The sequence below is a fragment of the Carassius auratus genome, unplaced genomic scaffold (genome assembly GCF_003368295.1).
Source record: "Carassius auratus strain Wakin unplaced genomic scaffold, ASM336829v1 scaf_tig00002576, whole genome shotgun sequence".
Classification (NCBI taxonomy): domain Eukaryota; kingdom Metazoa; phylum Chordata; class Actinopteri; order Cypriniformes; family Cyprinidae; genus Carassius; species Carassius auratus.
The window spans coordinates 1,546,240-1,565,672 of NW_020523459.1; the positions used below are offsets into that span (position 1 = coordinate 1,546,240).

Here is a 19,433-nt window from a genome sequence, read left to right on the forward strand (position 1 = left end):
TTTGAACACACCCCTTTCAACTAATTGCCCAATTGCACAGCCTTAAGAGCGTGCATATCATGAATGCTGGGTCTTGTTTGTTTTCTGACAATCTACTGAACCTACTGGTAACTTGTTTGCCACGTAGCAATAAAAAATATACTAAAAACCTTGATTATTCTGGTTAGTCACATTGTACTGCTATTATTTTGAACAAGACTGTATCTTATGTTGGTGTTTTTGTTTGTTCACAGGGAGAGAAGAATGCAGGTTTCGACATTCTCTACCACAACATGAAGCATGGACAGATCGCCACCAAAGAGTTGGCAGAGTTTGTGCGTGAGAGGTGAGGTGTTGTTTTGGGAGGAATCATGGGGTGAGATGGTGTTACTGGTACTGTCAGGAATGTGACGTAAAAAAAAAACCATTCTGCTCCTTTTCTACTCTTCACTTCTTGTGTTTCTAACTCAGCAGTAGCAGTTGTGTTTTTAAAGTGAAATGTTCGTGAATGTTCGTCTTTTGATGTTTCAATAATGTTATGCTGCATTACACTGTACCTTGTTATTGTAGCGTTAAAGCTGTAGTAGGTAACTTTTGACGCTCTAGCGGTTAATAAACAGAACTGCTTGCGTCTTGCGGAAGAACATCGTAGCCAGAACTACTTCTCTCTGTTTATGTCTATGAAGAATCACAAAGGGACTGGGTTACTCCGCCGCGGTACCCCCGAAGCAATCTAAAATAGTCCGAATATAAACACTTATTATAGGTGTACCCTAGTGATTCAGGACAAGCTAAAAACACGGTTTGGAAAATGGATTCATGGTGTACTCATGATCTTCATCTTATCGTTAATGTTTCATGACATTCTGTACTTTGTTGTTACTATAATATGTCTTATCAACGTTATTATTATCATACATTACGGTTTTGTGATGTTTTGTCTTATTTAATCTTACTATATGATGTAATATTTATTTTCCTAAAGTGCCTACAGTACGTTGTAAGTGTAATGTTTTTTCGTATTATATTATTGTGAGGTTTTTTCTTATTTGCTTATATCTTATTTTTTTAATTGCTCTTATTGCATTGTATCATATTATTTTATAGTACCAACGAAACATTGCATAGTGTAATGCAATGTGATATCTTAACTGATATCATTGATTCTTATCGTATAGCATATCTTTTTTTTTTATCAGATTTTTGATAAATTTCTCCACACCACAGTTCGGTTTTTCAGCACACAGCACTGAAGTGTCAAAACACACAAACCTAAGAGCAGCAGAGCGGTCAACAAAGTGTTCACTGTCCACTCATGCACATCGTCTACAAATGCAAGGCAGCTCAGCAGTCAGAAAATACAACCAGATGAAGATAGCTTGATCTTCATTTCACCGTTCCAGTCAAAGCATATGTGGGATGTGTGAGCACTCCTTTTGCTCTGTAGTAGACATTTGATTTGGAGCTAATTGCAATAATTATAATGAAATCTCCAAAATGATTATCTTGTTCTGCAGAGAGAACACAGACTATTTAGAGCTCTGCCAAGCCTCCTGCCAACTTACATAGTCTCTTCAATCCGTTATAATAGAGCTGGATGCAGGCACTCTCAGTCATGGACTGGAGGATTACATTTTCTATTTTTTTTTTATGTAAGAAATCTGTTCAGGAAAGCTGAGAAATTGACAGAGACTTATAAGTCCCTTATAAAAGCATGTCTTGTGCATTAAATTACATAAATCATTTTTCATCCACTCAGGACATTGTGTCTTAAAGTGGCTTTGCTCTTTGAAGATTCGGAGTTAACTTTCCATTGCACTGTCCCAGCATAAAGTAAAATTTCACTTATAAGAATCAAATAAGATGTTTTCTAAGAGATAAGGCCAACAATATAGTTTGTATTATAGAAACAATATAGAAATATTTGGTCTTTTCAGCTTCGGTCGTTACACTTTGGAAAACTACTGTGTGTTTTCTCACTCTTTTTGAGGGTTTTTCATCCTGATAGTTGCTTTTAAAGTCACTCATGGCTTCCCTTACAAAAACACACCATGTTTGAAACCATATGTGTGCATCATTACAAATATATACACCTAGCAACTTTCATCAAAGAACTGTTTGTGACCTTTAAGACATTAACGTTGGTGCTAAATCACTTTAATGTGAAAGTATATTTGCTTTTGTGTTTGTAAGCGAATCTATTACCTGCTGGCTCTCTCTGTGTGTGTTTGTGTGTGTGTGTGTGTGTGTGTGTGTGTGTGTGTGTTTGCATATAAGGGCGGCCATCGAGGAGACATACTCGAAATCCATGAGCAAGCTGGCCAAGATTGCTAGCAATGGAAGCCCTCTCGGGTGAGTAACATTATTCCTGTAATTATGAGATTAGGATTTAGAAATTTTACATGCACTATTTACCAGAGTAGGTAACAGTATTGGACTTTAAGGTCTCATGTGTAGAAAATCACTATTACCATCTGTTTTAGTCATCTGGAGAGGAACAGAACATTAAAAAGTTCGCTCTTTAAACGTTTGCACTACTGCAGCCATACAGATACTCATCAGCGAGGAGATTCATGGGGGATGCATGTGTGTATTTTTGTGCACGAGTGTGTGCGGTTGTGTGTAATTAGTCAAAAAGTCGTTGCTATGGTTAGCTCTTTCCTCTGCTCTCTTCACCTCACTTCCTGTCTGCACGAGCATGTGCAAGTTCTCACCCAACAATCACACAGTGGTTTAACACTGTAAAAACAGACTTTGAAGTGATACAAAGTGGGTACAGAGCCAAACTGGATAAAGAATTAAAAGCACAAATACAAAGCTAATAGAAATGTAATTTTCTTTTTGATACAAACTTTGTTTTTTGGTGTCGTGGGGAGACAGGAGAAGTAGTCTTACAAGGGCGAGGAAGCCTGTTGTTTTTCTAATACTGCTGTGCTTTAAGAGATCCGATCGGCTTACGCACTTCCATACATCAGCTTCAAAACCATCTGCTTTGCTCCCCAGCACGTTCGCCCCGATGTGGGACGTGTTTCGCGTGTCCTCGGACAAACTGGCCCTCTGCCACCTGGAGCTCATGAGGAAGATGAATGACCTTATCCGTGACATCAACAAGTACAACGAGGAGCAGGTCAAGATTCACCGCAGGGTAAATGAAGGGCTTTTAGCCTGATGGAATTTCTGTTTATGTCTCTGATCATTTCCAATCCCCTACAGTATTTCGGAAGGAGTGCATAGGGTTCTAAATGTGTGCTTAATATGGGTTGTTTCATATATATATTGTGTCTTATATAGACGAAAGAGGAAGTGATCGGGACTTTGGAGTCAGTGCAGTCTCTTCAGGTGCAGAACACCCACCTGCAGAAGGCCAGAGAAAGCTATCACAGCAAGTGTGTAGAGCTGGAGAGACTGCGCAAAGAAGGAGTGCCTCAGAAAGAGCTGGAAAAGGTGTTTGTGTTTGAGAGAGAAGACATTAAAGGCCAAAAATGGCGATTCTGTCATCATTTACATACCCTCATGTCATTGTAAACCTCAAAAAAGACACAAAAGCACCATAGAATAACGTGATAACATTAGCAGTTTGAGTCTGATGTGTGAATCACATCAACTGATTCATTCAAACTGATTCAAATGAGCAGTTTGTTAACGAAGCAGCTGTCACTTCCTTTCTCTTGAATGCACCATAGACGTAGGCCGATGTTTTTTCGGAATAATGATTCTCAAAAGCATAGAAAAAGTGACCAGCACAGTTCTTCAATAAGTATTCTTTTATGTTCCACTATGGAAAGAAAGTCATATTGGAATAACATGAGGGCAGCTTTTTTGGTTGAATTACAGTTATCCTCGTTCATCCTGTTTTTGTGAACTTAAAAAAATAAATGCTTAATTTTTATATATTTATACACACACACACACACACACATATTGATCTGTCTCTTTCTCTTTTCTCAGGCTGAGCTGAAATCTAAGAAGGCAGCTGAGTCTTTTGCAGGGTCTATTGAGAAGTTTAACCGAGCCGGAAGGGACTTTGAACAGAAAATGAGTGAATCAGCACAGGTTTGGGATTTTTCTGAGCAAATTTTACAGTATTTCAGTGAGCTCAATTAAGGAATGTAAAGTTACCATGGCTACGAGGGCCATTAAAGCAGTCTGTCTGACAAAATGATTACATGCCTAGTCTATTTCTGCCTGGTGTCGACCTGCATGTATGAATAATTTGAGAGCAAAGAAAGGATGAATCAGTAAAATGTAAGAGTCCTGACATCACTCTGAGAGCAACGGAGTCGTGGTATCCCTCAATTAGGGCTTCAGCAATAATCTGTAAATTATAGAGGCTGACCACTATTAAATACTGGGGCCAGTTCTATTTAAACTCAGCAAGTTTAAATATAAGGTCCTGATTTACAGAGAAACCAAATAAAAGTTGCAAATATGCTTGTGTAGCCTAATAAAATACTTTTCAGCCCCATCTGTTGAAATGCCATCAATGTTAGACAAAAAAAAATCTTTATTTTGCATATTCCCACATGTACTCTTTTAGATACATACTGTAAGACATATTTATGTATATCTTTTTATTTCTTGAAAGCAATAAGAAGGTTGAGGTCATGCCATATTTTAAATATTCACATTATACACTACTGTTCAAATGTTAAAAGAAAATTATACTTTTATTAAGCAAGAATGCAATCAAATTGAGGGAAAAAATAAATACTTTTACATTGTTACCAAAAATGTTTGGTAAATATGTATATACATTTTTTTTTTATTATTATTAAAATTATTTTACTGGGTTTTTTTATTAAACAAATGCATCCTTGGTGAGCGTAAGAAAAAAAAAACATTTTAAATGTCTTCCCAACACCAAACTTTTAAACAGAAGTGTAAGTCAGCAGAGGTCAGTAGCTTCTCTTTACATTTGTCCTTCTACATCTGCAGAAATTTCAGGACATTGAGGAGGCTCATTTACGTCAGATGAAACTGCTGATCAAAGCGTTTTCACACTCAATTGAAGACACACACGTACAGGTTGGACAGGTACGGTTCACTCTGGAGATTTTACCTACTCTTATATTCTGTTTGCATAGTTGTGCTTAAAATTGTTCAGATGAATTACTCCTGTGGTTCAGGGTTGTTCTGGTCAGTGTGGTCTCGATTAGATGTGCTTGATAAAAACCTTTGTTCGGTCTCCTTCAGGTCCATGAGGAATTTAAGCAGAACGTGGAGAACATTGGCATTGAGAACCTCATTCAGAAGTTTACAGACCAGAAGGGAACAGGGAAGGAGAGACCCGGTGAGTCACAGAAAGATAAAACAATTTCCACAGAAATTGCATTTCTGTTTTATTGGATAGCAATGCATTGAAAAGCATTCTTCTGCAGAATACAGGTTTTATAATATGTCATGTAGTGAATTACATATGTATTGCTCATCTCCAAACTTTCCTTAAACTACCGTGTGTGTGTTTGTGTGTGGATAAGGTCCAGTAGGGTTTGAGGAATATCTGTCCCCTCTTGTATCTGAGAACAGTAAAAAAAGTCGTGCTAAAGCCTTCAGGATCCCTGGACTGGGAAAGAAAGACAAGGAACCGGATTCAATGTGAGTCACGCATTCATATGAAACACAACACATTTAATGTTCTAGATCAGGCCTGTAATAGACTTTGAGAGCAATCATAGTTCATTTTTCAGTGACCAATTCTTTTTATTTGCTGTGTGGCTTTTCATACTTCTTCTGTTTTTGTCCTCTAGAGATTCAGCTGTGGCAGATGCGCTTGTGAGTTCCCATAACACACACACTTTGCTGAATTGTTTTACATAGAGAACAGGTGATTGTGTGTGTGTGTGTGTGTGTGTGTGTGTGTGTGTGTGTGTGTGGTTACTGGTCTTGTATCATCAGCTGTTCTTTTTTAGAGTCTCATCTCAAACCAGTTGTTAGTTTACTAACACACACATATATACATAGACCATAGATGCTATATTAGTGACAACATCTCAAAGACAGATGTATCCCAAAATTACATGTTTTCTTATGAACTATTTGAAGACATTTGAAGAAAGTTTCAGCAATTCAGTGAGTGATCCAGATGTTGACCAATTGCTCTGATTCAGTAATTGATTCAGTGAAGGATTCATTAGACCTGTAACCCCTAAACCTGTGAGTCTTTTTGAATGATTCATTGACAGAACTGGCTTTTTAAGAAAACCATCAGAACTTCTGGGGACAAATTTATCCTTTAAAATAGCTAAGTAAACCCTAGAGAGAGTGTCATGTTTATCGAGGTCTGGTTACCTCATTAAGCTATATTCAACCTTGGCAGTAATCGGGGTGTTTAATGAATGTCTGATAGCTCACTGACTGCCAAAATCCTTTATAAACACACACGTGTTACGGGCTGTTATGTAAGACGTCAGACCGCTACTAACTATCCTGAAACATCGGCACTGTTTTCATATGAGCTTTGGCAACAGCATTAGCCTGTTTATGAGTGAAAGACAGACCACATCCATGTTACAGACCTCTAAAGATTCATCACTCTGTCAGCTTATGTCCTGTGCCTTTAAATGTTGTTTCTTATTGTGAGCTTGTGCTGTCTGTTTGTGCTTGTGTGTAGAACTCACCCCTCGAAGTGGACGACGAGGGCTTTATAATACGTGCAGATGTCAACCAGAATGATATCCTTCAGAATAAACCATCAGGAGTGGATGTAGATAGAGTATACAGTGTGTGTGTGTGTGTGTGTGTGTGTGTGTGCGTGTACAACTCTAATGGGGCTCATAAGTCTGATATTACTAGTAAACATGCTTCAGTTCATTTCATAACAGTTTGACTTCTGCTGACAGAAGAAATCATGTGATCATGCTGGGTCACATGATTTGAGAATCATCCAAAAGCATCTGTACAAAAGTCACTTGTCTACTTATTTGGTTAATGACCTAGAAATCTAATCTTGAATATTTTTCATTTATGCCATAACATTTTATTTTAAACAAAAAGTTAAAAAGCTTTCTGTACTCCTGAAGTTTAATTTCAGGTTTAAATTAGATAGTGGTCAACTTGGCCTCAGGCTTTTGGACCCTGTTGTAGGTATTTGAGGATTGGGAAGTATATCCTCAGTATTACAACATATCATTCTGCCACAACTTCTTTTCACTCTCAGACCTCATCCATGTGGTGTAAAACAGAGGGAGAGGAGAGGGATTTTGTTGCCTTCTTTGTTTGTTTGTTTGTTTGTTTTTTACTGTTATTTTCTGTGATACTGTCTTCACACACTATCAGAAGTAGTATATCAGAAGATAGAAAGGAAGTTATTGCAGGAAGTGTGGTTTGATAAGGCAGGATACACTTGTATTGTCTGATAATGGACAGTGATGGATTTGCCCAATAAAGGATTTGAAACTCAGGAGTGTCCCTAAATAGGATGGTTACTTTCACACCTCACCACAGTTTGTAGACTATTCAAAACAGCTGTGTTTGTGTGAGTGTGTGCACTGCCCTCATTTCTATTTGTGTCCGTGTGTGTTTTCTCTGTACCTGTGTGCGAGTACATATGCATCCTGCATCGTGTCTGGATTTGTTCCTTAACTGCATTGCTCTCTACGTTGTGCTGCTGAGGAGAAGGAGGGAAATTTTTACTCCAGCGACTCGGATTTCGATGATGATGAACCCAAGAAGTTTCACATCCAGATCCGACCGGTTGCCAGCAGTAACCGTAGCAACTCAGCAGCCAATGAACAGGAGTTGAAGGCCACAGTGGGGGCGCTGACCCTGCCCCCTAACAGAGCGGTAAGATTAAAAGCTCTTGAATCTTTAATAGCTTACCTTAAGACTGATGCAGGCGGTTTAAAGAAATTTATTTTACAGCTATATATATATGTGTGTATATATAAATCTGTTTTATTCTACAAGATGAGAGATCAAAAGACGAATCAAATAACAGGCCATAAGTCAGGTTGCACAGGATTTTACTAGTTCACGTGCAAACAAAGTCATGTTTACAAGGTACCAGACTGTTAAAATTAGCTAAACAAAAAAAACAGACAAAAGTTGTGGTATTTAGTGTAATCAAATCTTTGAAAAATCTTTGATTTTTGTCTAGTGTATCTATGTCTAGTTAATTCAGAAAATCCACACATAGTACATTAAAACAAAACGATTACTCAGTGGGCAAGAAAAATAAACTCCATGACTGCTGTCATATTGGTTACTTATGAAAAAGAAGATACAGCAAAACGTGTACATTTTACTCTCTCGTTTTAAAGATGTCATTTAAAAATATTGTGCACAACATTGATTACATTTGTACTTGTACCTCCTCTCATTCATCCCATTGTGAAGGTATCAGTAAAGAAGCAGCTCTCACGTAAGTTAACTTGTATTCCCCTCTATATCTGAGATTATATAGTATTTTTTAATGTGTGTAAGCGTGAATATTTTTCATGCGTCCCATTTCTCCGTTACAGGGAACTCCAGTTCAGCAGGTCGATCTGAAGGGGAAGGGGAAAGTGTTCCCCAGAGAGGTCTGTCACACTCCACACTTCTGTCCTCATTCAGATAGAGTTACATCATAGATCATTCATTTTTCAGTGCTCATGCATTGCACCTGCGACTAATTTCGACAAGCCCTCTCAAATGGCCACAGTCACACACACACAGAATGTCCCACCTCCTCCTCTGTCCACATTAATAGATGTCATTATAACACAAACACAGCTCCATTTGACACCTTAATCACAGCAATCTGCCATCTAGCTGACCTGGGATCAGTGTCATAACTGCACTGTCATTATTGCCTTATACTGACAGCCTGATCGCAGTCTCAGAATGAGCTCAGAATGAGTGGATTTTGACAATAATAGCAAAAGTGTCTTGCAAAAATTCCTTCCTCTCAGGCTCACTATTAATCAAACCTACTTAATTGCATTATTATATCAATTATATGTTATATGTTATGTATTATGGGTGTGTTATAATGGTTACACGTCTAGGCTGGTAACCATCACTGTCACTATTGTGGGCATGACAAATGGCATTTAACCTAATGTTTCTTCAGGGAGAATCTCTATAATAAGTGTACTGTAAGTTACTTTGGATAAAAGCACCTGCTAAATGACCCCTTATTTCATTATTGTATAGTATTGTCATAGTGCACAAGTAGAGTAATGTTTTGTTGTTTTACAGATGGAGAACAGGAGGTTCTGCGCAGATCCACATCCAGCCCAGATCACAGCAGGTACAAAAAGATTTTCCATACAGCATAATCACTTTATGGAAACAGTATAATTGCTTTATATAACGTATAAACACTTCAACATCCAAAAATGCAGAAAGTGTGTCATTTTTGTGGCACTAAATGCATAAATGCTGACTTTGGTCTTGCCCCAAACCCACACCATTGGTTGAGCCAGAAGTTAACATGTGACATGTGTTAACGTGCCAGAAGCTACACTGACTTCTTCACCCATTCAGTTTCCTTTCTCTCATCTGTGCAGGCTGAGTTCCACAGCATCCGGTTCGGACGCTCTGTTTGGACCTCCTCTGGAGTCGGCCTTTAAATCTCACAGCTTTGCTGGCAGAGAGCAGCTCCAGAAGGCCTTTGCTGCGTCTGAATGTAAATGTCCAGCAGCGCACCACCCCCAACTATATTACCGTGATAAATGAGAATCAACTAGATGAGTTATTCTCTTAGAGCATTTTAGAAAACTGAGAATTAAAAGCTTTAAACTAGCCAAATGTGTGCCAAAGTGTGCATTACCATATTTTAAGAATGAATTGACTCGCTTGATCAGAACTGCTTGTGTAGGCATTAAAGCATGAATCATTACGGACCAAAGTGGAAAATTAATTATATTTCTGCAGTCAGCCTTTTCCTCATCAATCTGTTGCTTTTTAAAGAAATTTCTATTCTGATCAGTAATAGACGACGACTTCTTCATGTTTAACAGATGCAGCGTTCTCTTCTGATTCATCCTCTCCTGAGAATGTGGAGGATTCCGGACTGGATTCGCCTTCCCATCAGCCCCTTGGGGCTTCCCCAGAGCCTACCGGTTGGGCAGCATGGCCATCCACTCAGTCTCAATCTAAAGACTCTGTAAACTTGAGCCGATCCTCTGACCCCTTCCTCGCTGCGTTCCGTGACCCCTCACCCGGTCGATCTCCTCTTCCACAGGATGACCCCACAAAAGCCTGGCCTTCCAATCTACGTTCTCCACATGCCCCACCTGGTATCGAGCCCACCACCTTCAGCTTCCCGGCCTTCTCCCACAGCCTGGCGTCTTCAGAGCTGGAGCCCTCTGTGTGGAGCTGTAAACACATTCCTCCAGAAGACCCCTTCCTGGATGCTTTTGAACGCTCTGCCCTCAAAGGCAACCTTCCTCCACCGGATGCCTGGGCCCCGCCTCCCCCTCGGCCCACCAGGGACAGCAGGGGCATGGAAGACCACACCGATCCCTTTTCTGTCTCTATGAATGACACTAAAAGCCTCCCTCACCCATCCTCCTCCCGCAAAGACCGAGACAGAAAGAGAGAACAAAAAAAAGAAAAAGTCCCACCTCCAGAGTCCCCAGATGATCCTTTCGCTATTACTATGATCGGTAGTCCAACTCACCAATCATCGCTGGCAGCGCAGACGGCTGCACAAGGCAGAGCCAGTAGTAATAAGCCGACGCCCAGTCCTAACCCCGCCTCTAGTTCTCAGCCGAAGAAAGAGCTGGTGCACTGGAACTCAGTGCATAACCCTTTTAGTGAGGGCACTACAAAAAACACTGTCACACAAGAGTCCACCAGAAAACAGAGATCTTTTCACGACGAGCCTCGCAGGAATGGACCACCACTCACACGGCATTCTGGGCCACAGGAGGATCTCTGCTTCTCTACAGACAAGGACCAGAATTTCCTGGATATTAACACACAACCAGGTATTACAGACTCGTGTATGACTAATAAGATGTTTTAATGGCCGATGCAGATACTGATATTTAGAGAGCAGAGTGCATGATATAATGCCAATACACAATGGACCAATTAACCCGCACTTAAAAAATGGCATTCACTGTAAAGAAATGCAGCAGTAGCACATCTTTCAAGCAAAACAATTTTCAAAAAGAAGCTTCAAGAAGGTAAATAATAAATATCTTACTCAAAATAGAGTAAACACATAATCTAGATCCATTTGATGCATGGACAAACCATTCAGAGCAATCGAATGATTTGTTTCCATCTCAGAAGTACAAGTATTTATAAATCAGACACTTCTGCTTTTCTCATAAATCAGGCAAATGTCAAGAATTTCAGAGCATTTTTAAAGTCTTGGAAAATAGTTTACAAGTCATATAGACCACTTTTTTGGTGCTCTTCCACATTTATTATATTGAAAAAATTGGCCAAAAATTGTTCAAATTGTTTTGTTCCATGGAATAAAGTCAAATGTGTTTGGAATGACATGAGGGTCAAGAAATGATGACAAAATGTTCACATTTGGGTTCTTTATTTTTCTTCTTGTCTCTCTCTCTCTCAGTATCCCAGCATGGATTCAGGCAGGACAGCACTGAGCGTCTGGCCCTGGCTCCCCCTCGGTCGGTTCGGCCCAAGCGCTCCTCAGGCAGACTCAGTGGCTGTGAGCGGGTAAATGTTCCACAGACCTTTATTACACCAACTATCTAACCAGCACACTTAAGCTTCTTTAAAACCATATAAACAAATCCCTTAATCGGGCTCAGCTGCAGCCTCTTTCATTCTTCTCCGGTTTTATGAGATGCAGTTTCTCTCATGTGGTCATTCAAATTCAGCTCTAAATGAACACCACTTAACACCAAAGATTCCACTTCAAGCTTTTAATTGCTTCATACTGTAAGGTAACTAATAATATTACAGGACAATGTTTGTTTTCAATCCACACACAGTAGAAAGGAGAAAATAATTTGAAAATAGAAAGTGAACAGATAACATGGACATTACCCCCCCCCCCCCAAATAAAATAACATCAATGTTGTATTAGTTTAAAATGTATGTATAAGGGAAAGTGTATAATTTTCATTTAAATATCTGGTCTTCATTTTTTTTCACCATCTGAGATTTTAGTATAACATTGTACACTGTAGCACACTGCAGAAAGTGCCGTAAATCCAGTTCAGAATTCGATTTTGGTCCTTTTTCTGTGGTGTGTCTCAGTCTAGGTCCCTGTGCTCGTCTCCGTTGCCTGAGCCCAGTCCTCCCCTCACCTCTTCATCCTCCTCCAGTCCCAGCGAATGGGGGGTGCAGAACCGTGTTCCCAGCCCAGCCCGAGGTGACCCCAGGCACCTCTATTTCCCTAAACACCCACATTACCACAGAACTTAATCATATATCACATTGAGAAACAGCCTCAGGAGCTTTGCTGCAATTGTATTATGCTAATCTAATATAGACATATGCACATATATGGAGGGGACTGTCAGGAAATGTATCAAATATAGAGGAAAGTGTTCAATTTCTGATTCATTTATATATCCACCAATCCCAAAACTGACAAGTTATGAAATTAAATATGTCACAAGTTCATTAAGCCACTTGAGTTTGCCTAAATCAGCAGTTTTATGTTCTGTTGAAAATCATTCTTTGAAATGTTTGTGGACATTTCTAAACATTATGTTGAATTGTGATCCTGCAGGTTTGTCTCGAGGGCCCAGTCCAATTTCTCTGAGCACTCAGGAGTCTTGGCCTGTAGCTGCAGCAATCACGGAGTACATCAACGCCTACTTTAAAGGAGGAGAGCACAACTGGTCCGTCTGAGCGTCTTTCACCCCATCTGGAGGACAAAACCTTTTATCACACTGTAGCTCCAACTTAAAGTGATTTGCTGTCCAACCTTTTGTGTGTTTTGGGTTTTCAGCTGTCTGGTTAAGATCACCGGTGACCTCACTATGTCCTTTCCTGCTGGCATCATCCGCATTTTCACCGCCAACCCCAACGCACCAGTATTAAGCTTCAGATTGGTGAAGATCTCTCGACTGGACCAATTGTTACCCAACAAGAAGTTACTCTACAGGTATGACGCCCTTAAACACTAAAACTGACCCGGACTGGGATTAATACAAGTTCTCTTTGCACCTGCAGCGACCCATCACAGAGTGACCCGGACACCAAGGATTTCTGGTTCAACATGCCGGCCTTGACGCTCCACCTGCAGAGAGAGGCAGAGCTCAACCCACAGGCCTCCTATTACAATGTGGCTCTGCTAAAATACCAGGTCAGTCAAAAAACAGAAAAACCTATGAGTGCTTCAACCTCTTGATTAATACCTAAAGGAATATTCCACATTCGGTCCAAGTTAAGCTTAATTGTCTTAGTTGCTGTGATTATTTAAACAGCTTTAAAGCTGAAATAATATAGATGTTTTAACAGAAAAATTAATGTACTCTGCCATTCCGAAGAGTGGGTTTAGATTAGTAAAAAGAAATTAATTCATGCTACGTAATAGATTAATACTAATAGTGACAAAGATTCATCCAAGAAACGTATCATGATTTCCACAAAAACATTAAGCAGTACAACAGTTTTCAAAATATTTCTTGAGCAGTGAATGGGCATATTAGAAAGATTTCTGAAGGATCATGTGACACTGAAGACTAGAGTAATGATGCTGAAAGTCCAGCTTTGACATCAAAAGAACATTTTAAAATATTTCAGTTTGGAAAGAAAATGAGAAAGTCAAATATTTTTGTGTTAATCAACTTTATGCAACAAATTCTGTCGACTGAACTTAACTTGCATGGAGCTCAGAATATTCCTTTTATGGCTGACATAGATATAAGAAAAAAGTTCTTCAACTATTTGAAGTGTTAATCTGAGCTTTTCTGAATGAACTCTGCCCTAGGCGTCCTCTCAGGATCCGGGCCGTGCACCCCTGCTGTTGTCCGCCGAGTGTCAGCGCAGTGGAACAGTGACCCGTGTGTCTCTGGACTACCACTGCTGTCCCGCTACCGCCCCTGCCACCCAGCTGACCTCTGTACAAGTGCTGCTGCCCCTCGATCACACGGCCACCGACCTGCAGTGCCAGCCGCCCGCATCCTGGTGAGAACCAGTGTGTCACCGACTTACATTAATAATACAGTATCGGGAGTTGCAGAGAAAAAAAAAAAAATGATGTTTAGGTGGTTGCTTATTAGAGATGGAAACAAAAGAGAAAATGAAATGAATATATTATAGACGAAGAGAAACTTTGTTTGTTTCACAGGAACGCAGAGGAAAGACGACTTCTGTGGAAATTGTCCAACCTTTCTCCGACAAATCACAGCAAAGGTCACTGCTGCCACCCACTGTTCATCCTCGCCTTTCTTTTTATCACTTATTTATGATTCATGTTTAAGGGAAGAAAATTGTGTTCCCACCCTCACTTCATTCCAATTATGAACTGCATGATTTTTCCACAAAAGGAGAATTTTCATGTAATTCTGTTAATAGTAACCAATCACTGCCAAGCTCTAAAGAGGACAAAAGAGTCATGCTCTATACAGCTTATGCACTGTAGACTAAGCATTCTGATGTATTATAATTGTGTATATACTCATATAGTATTTATTAATATTGATATAAGTTCAACATTTTATCTGCTTGTCATTTTTATAAGTCTTGTTTTTTAATATTTCTATATAGTTCATTTAAACCCACTCCGAAGAAAAATAATGAATGCACATCTATAAAAACAAACACCTTCTTCTTTTGTCATAAAGTCCAACCTGTGCCTTATTTAATTTCTTTTGCAGCATACAGAGTTGTAATCTGATTTTAGAGAAAATGATGACAGATTTTTCATTTTAAAAGTTTCATTTTAGAACTTTTCAAACAACTGATAGAAAATGGAAGAGCTAAAGAATATCTAACAAATATTGATTTTCTTGAGAGAGAGAGAAAAAAGCATTGCACTATATATAGTTTAGCGTTGGTACATCTGAGTTTAGATCACTGTAATGACACGATGTTTTCAGTGGAAGTGGGAGGAAGAGAGGCTGCTCGGAGCAAGAGGCCAAGAAACAAACTTATGAATACATGATCTGACAGAGCATCATGGGAGTGCTGTATACAGAAAATATGGGCACCATTAGGATCTTCTAAGATGCTCTTTTATCTCAGAAGGCTCTTGCACATATGTGAGGTGACCCGTGAGCTGCTGACTCTGAATGTGTGTGTGTTTCTGGGTCTCAGGGTCTGGCACATTGTGTGCCAGCTGGCAGTGCCTGGAGGTGCCCCGTGGTCCTCCGCCGAGCCTGGCTGTGCAGTTTGTGGGATCGGGGGCTTCTCTCGCAGGCCTGGACGTGGAGCTGGTGGGCAGCCGCTACCGCATGTCCCTGGTGAAGAAGAGGTTTGCCACAGGTGAATTCTTTATTCTGTCGGATATCTTGTTAACAGGTGGTTGCTAGGATGTCCTCCAGATGGTTGCTTGCTGGTCTAATTCAAAAAAAGTATCTTTGATTTTCTAGGAAATATATAGCTTCAGTCCTCCTGCACTTATAGGTTTGTTGTTTTGTTTGTCCATGTTAGTGTTATCATTGTGCAACCTCCATTCATCTTCGGAACACAGTTTAAGATATTTTAGATTTAGTCCGAGAGCTCTCAGTCCCTCTTACGGGTCTGGAACGACATGAGGGTGAGTTATTAATGACATAATTTAGATTTTTGGGTGAACTATTCCTTTAAACTAGTTAAATTAAAATAAGTAATGTTGCTACTAGATGAAATGTGTGTGTGCGTGTGTGTGTGTGTGTGTGTGTGTGTGGGACATCCCATAGGCGTAATGGTTTTTATACTGTACAAACTGTATATTCTGTGGCCCTACACCAACCCTACACCTTACCCTAACCCTCACAGGAAACTTTGTGCATTTTTACTTTCTCAAAAATACTCATTCTGTATGATTTATAAGCATTTTGAAAAATGGGAACATGGGTTATGTCCTCATAAGTCACCCTCTCCTTGTAATACCTGTGTCATACCCATGTCATTATACAGAGTTGTGTCCTGATATGTCACAAAAACATGCCCACACACACACACATTTCAGCTAGTATCAACATAATACATGTATTACATTTTAGCTTTTTAACATTTTATTTCAAACAACAATTTTTTTTATTTATTATTATTTTGGTTTTAGTCAACTATAATGACACTTCTTATCATAACCATCACTGCTAAATGATGATAAGTGAGTTTGATATGAATGGTATGATTTAAAAAATGTTCTATTTTTGCTGTTTTCTTGAAATAGCAACTCAACTCAAGACAGACATAATGATAACAGCATGATGTCACTCACAGATCTGATATCATCTGAATTGTTTTCCAGGAAAATACATGGCTGGCTGTTCTTTGTGAGCGGTGATGGTGACTGCTTCATTTCCACAGAGGCACAAAGTTTGCACTTTTTAACCCCCCTGGGCTGCTGGAACTTTTTCCTCATGTTGTATTTACAGTGTGATGTGTGGGAAACCACTAATACCCATGATGCATTACTCTAGGACAAGAATGCACTGGAATTAGGGACCCCAATCAGCCTCTACTTTTATCTCTATCAAGTTTGAAGAACTGGATGTATACTTCGTTTCATTTTTAGTGCATATTTGTGAATGTAGATGTACAATGGATATAAAGTTCTGATATTTACAGAATGTATGTATGTTGAATATTCAAGAAAGGTTTAATATGAAAAATATGTCTACTTGTGTCAATTATAACACAGCAAGCATCAGAGACCAAAGTGGTTTTCACAAATTTATTACACTTTTTACCAGTACAAAATACAGTCGAACTAAGCGGTTGAGGCTTTATTTAATAAAGATTTTTTTTAAAGACACAAAAATAAGGTTTCATATAGTGAGAAGAATTGCATTTACCTCCATAAAAATAATCCTTAGCCAGAAGCTTTAAAACAGCATAAAAAAAATAAAAATAAAAAATACACTGAGCAAATTCCCTTCCCAATAGCACACAACAGGCAAAGAACCATGACAGGCTTAAAGTACAGAGCCTGACACTCACAACCAACCACAGTGAGAAAACATCTGCCAATCACTTCTCAGAAACAAACACAGAGCTAGTAGAAATGAAGTTTATCTTTGTAAATAGCAGAGAGGGACATGTAGGGTGCTCATTACGGGCCGCTACCAGGCACCAGTAAAGATCCCAACCGGGTTCAGCACAACATCGTCCAAAACAATTACAGACATATCCTGAAAACGACATATCTCCTGAAAATATTTCCAGCTTTATGTCAGCCAAGTGGGCACACGGTTTCCATTACAAGCGTGAAAACTAAAACATCAGATGTACAGCACCAGGTGATGAGACGTATCTGTAAGAATCTGCATATTCTGTCATATATCTATTTTGGGTTTTCTACATCTTCTAAAAAAAGCTTTTAGCAATTACGTAGCTTTTAATTTTTTCTCTTTTTTTTTTGCAATTACATTTACACAATATCTACTTAAATATGTGTAGGAAGTTATTTTAATCAATAATTTTTTAAAAAGCTTGTATGTTTTTAATAAAACCGACAAAAACTATTCACATGACCTGTTGAGTGCACACTCAGTTCCAGTTACTTCAGAAGGCCTCACACACAGGTACGTTCAATATATCAACTAGGCTCTTTTTAACAACTAAGAATTCATCAAAGAACTACAAAACTAGACCAAAAAGTGTCACATACCAGGTTTCATAGGACCTGCTCTGTCTGGGTTCATCTAAAACAGAACAATATCCATCAACACAGTAGGTGTATGTACATCCCGAAGCTTTCGAACGAGAACGGGGCGCTTTCAGAGCAACCGATCAGACCAAACCAGGTCAAATAATCTCTTTATAGTGATTTTTATCAAATTTAATAAAAGTTAGACATTAATTCATAAGAACTAAAAACTGTTGAGGTATAGACTATAGACATCTCATATGGCCGGGGTTTATCTACAAAACGGTTCTCCCTCCATTTCGGCATTGATAAGGCTTTGCATGTGCGTCAGGTTCGGGTCGACTGACAAGCAGCTCTGGGGTCAGCAGGTTGCATCTACGCCTGAGGAACCGCGAAGGAACGGCCGAGGCAGAAAGTCTAAAAATGTGACCATCTTTAAAAGGTGCTTCAGACATCTGAGGTTCTGAGACGATACATTCATTCTGTGGTTAGAGGCACAGCAGAGAGAACGACAGAACGAGAGAAATCAAAGAGAAAGACAGTTCTGCTCTAGTGTTTCTTTTCTCATCTAAGGCACTGAAAGAAGACTATGGCACATGAAAAAAAAACATATCACAAAACCAGCACGTTCTTGTTTCACAGTCTCGGAAAACCTAAAGGCGCGCGAGAGAGAGAGAGAGAGAGACACACTGACCCTAAACAGACCTATGTACCCTCAAGATAAAGAACAACCTCACAGATGAGCTATCTGTGCCACGTCAGCCTTTGGAGGTGGGTCTGCGGTGGTCTGGGGTGAGGCTGATACTGCTCTTAGATCTCCTGCAGGGAGGGACTGATCTCGATTCGCTCTCTCTTCACCGCCGGTTCGCTCATGCTCCTCTCGCTCGTCCTCGACATGTCTCCATCACTGGCCAGATCGTCTGAGAACGAGGCATCTGGGAGAGGAAAAGAGAGGGAGGTTGGATACAGAGCAAAGGAACGTTCAAAATGAGACAGAAACGTAAGTTTGGGTTGGCATCAAAATCCTTACCTTTCTCCATAAGTGACGGCATCATGGAGCTGAGGTCACTGAACTGAAAATGTCAAGACGACATTAAAAATTTAAAACCAAACCTCATATTTGAACCTCATCATTTTAAATCAACATTTTTTTTTAATTATTATTCTTGTTTACACAAATCAAAAGTTTACCAAAAGTTAGTGTACCTCATAACCAGGAAGAAAAAAGTGTAAGGTAAATATCACTTTTTTTTTATTAATTATATAGCAATCATTAATATTAGTAATGCTTAATTATATAGAGTAACAGAATTATTAATATACGTGTGTGTGTGTGTGTGTGTGTGTGTGGTTATATATATATATATATATATATATATTACAATGTTAAATTATTAATATAATTATTAGGATGGGTGGATATAATAAAAATAATAATTATTATTATTTATGTTAGGTATTATTAATAATTATAATTGATTATGTATACTTATTAAGATTCATTGTAGAGACTGATGGATGGATAGATAGCCAATAATAAATAGAATTATTATTTTAAACACTGTATGTATATAGTGAAAATATATATTGTAAATATGTAATTCTTTGCATTTAGTATTATGTTAAATGCTAGCTGAGAAATTAGCCTCAGCAAAAGTATTTAGTCATTTTATCCCAAAAAAGTCTGAAATGTAACTTCGACACCATGCTATTAAACAATACATAATTTGGGCAGGTGATTTCAGAAAAACACTCTGCTGACACATGTATATATATGCTCTTGGATATTATTTAA

At 39.0% G+C, this 19,433-nt stretch overlaps 2 protein-coding genes across 10 annotated transcripts in view; one reads left to right on the forward strand and one right to left on the reverse strand.

Annotated features, from left to right (window-relative positions):
* The window catches only part of LOC113069911 (F-BAR domain only protein 1-like), a 39,140-nt gene extending 21,671 nt beyond the window's left edge, over positions 1-17,469 (forward strand). For 3 of the 4 annotated variants that reach the window (XM_026243022.1, XM_026243023.1, XM_026243024.1), the window contains 25 exons: positions 234-325; positions 2,257-2,331; positions 2,983-3,124; positions 3,271-3,423; positions 3,928-4,032; positions 4,915-5,013; positions 5,173-5,269; positions 5,457-5,574; positions 5,727-5,751; positions 6,590-6,650; positions 7,577-7,761; positions 8,314-8,338; positions 8,439-8,495; positions 9,157-9,208; positions 9,468-9,586; positions 9,921-10,892; positions 11,492-11,598; positions 12,145-12,259; positions 12,623-12,734; positions 12,845-13,000; positions 13,069-13,201; positions 13,829-14,025; positions 14,189-14,253; positions 15,157-15,324; positions 16,298-17,469. In XM_026243022.1, coding sequence (XP_026098807.1) covers positions 234-325; positions 2,257-2,331; positions 2,983-3,124; positions 3,271-3,423; positions 3,928-4,032; positions 4,915-5,013; positions 5,173-5,269; positions 5,457-5,574; positions 5,727-5,751; positions 6,590-6,650; positions 7,577-7,761; positions 8,314-8,338; positions 8,439-8,495; positions 9,157-9,208; positions 9,468-9,586; positions 9,921-10,892; positions 11,492-11,598; positions 12,145-12,259; positions 12,623-12,734; positions 12,845-13,000; positions 13,069-13,201; positions 13,829-14,025; positions 14,189-14,253; positions 15,157-15,324; positions 16,298-16,326 — 3,459 coding nt within the window. In that variant the 3' untranslated portion in view covers positions 16,327-17,469. The remainder of the gene's footprint in view (positions 1-233; positions 326-2,256; positions 2,332-2,982; positions 3,125-3,270; positions 3,424-3,927; positions 4,033-4,914; positions 5,014-5,172; positions 5,270-5,456; positions 5,575-5,726; positions 5,752-6,589; positions 6,651-7,576; positions 7,762-8,313; positions 8,339-8,438; positions 8,496-9,156; positions 9,209-9,467; positions 9,587-9,920; positions 10,893-11,491; positions 11,599-12,144; positions 12,260-12,622; positions 12,735-12,844; positions 13,001-13,068; positions 13,202-13,828; positions 14,026-14,188; positions 14,254-15,156; positions 15,325-16,297) is intronic. The other variant, XM_026243025.1, reaches the window with a different exon arrangement.
* The window catches only part of rfx2 (regulatory factor X, 2 (influences HLA class II expression)), a 34,223-nt gene continuing 31,499 nt past the window's right edge, over positions 16,710-19,433 (reverse strand). For 4 of the 6 annotated variants that reach the window (XM_026243031.1, XM_026243027.1, XM_026243030.1 and 1 more), the window contains 2 exons: positions 18,669-18,711; positions 18,449-18,573 (listed from right to left, as the gene is read on the reverse strand). In XM_026243031.1, coding sequence (XP_026098816.1) covers positions 18,449-18,573; positions 18,669-18,711 — 168 coding nt within the window. Of the gene's footprint in view, positions 18,574-18,668; positions 18,712-19,433 lie in introns of all 6 variants that reach the window. The other 2 variants (XM_026243026.1, XM_026243029.1) reach the window with 2 other exon arrangements.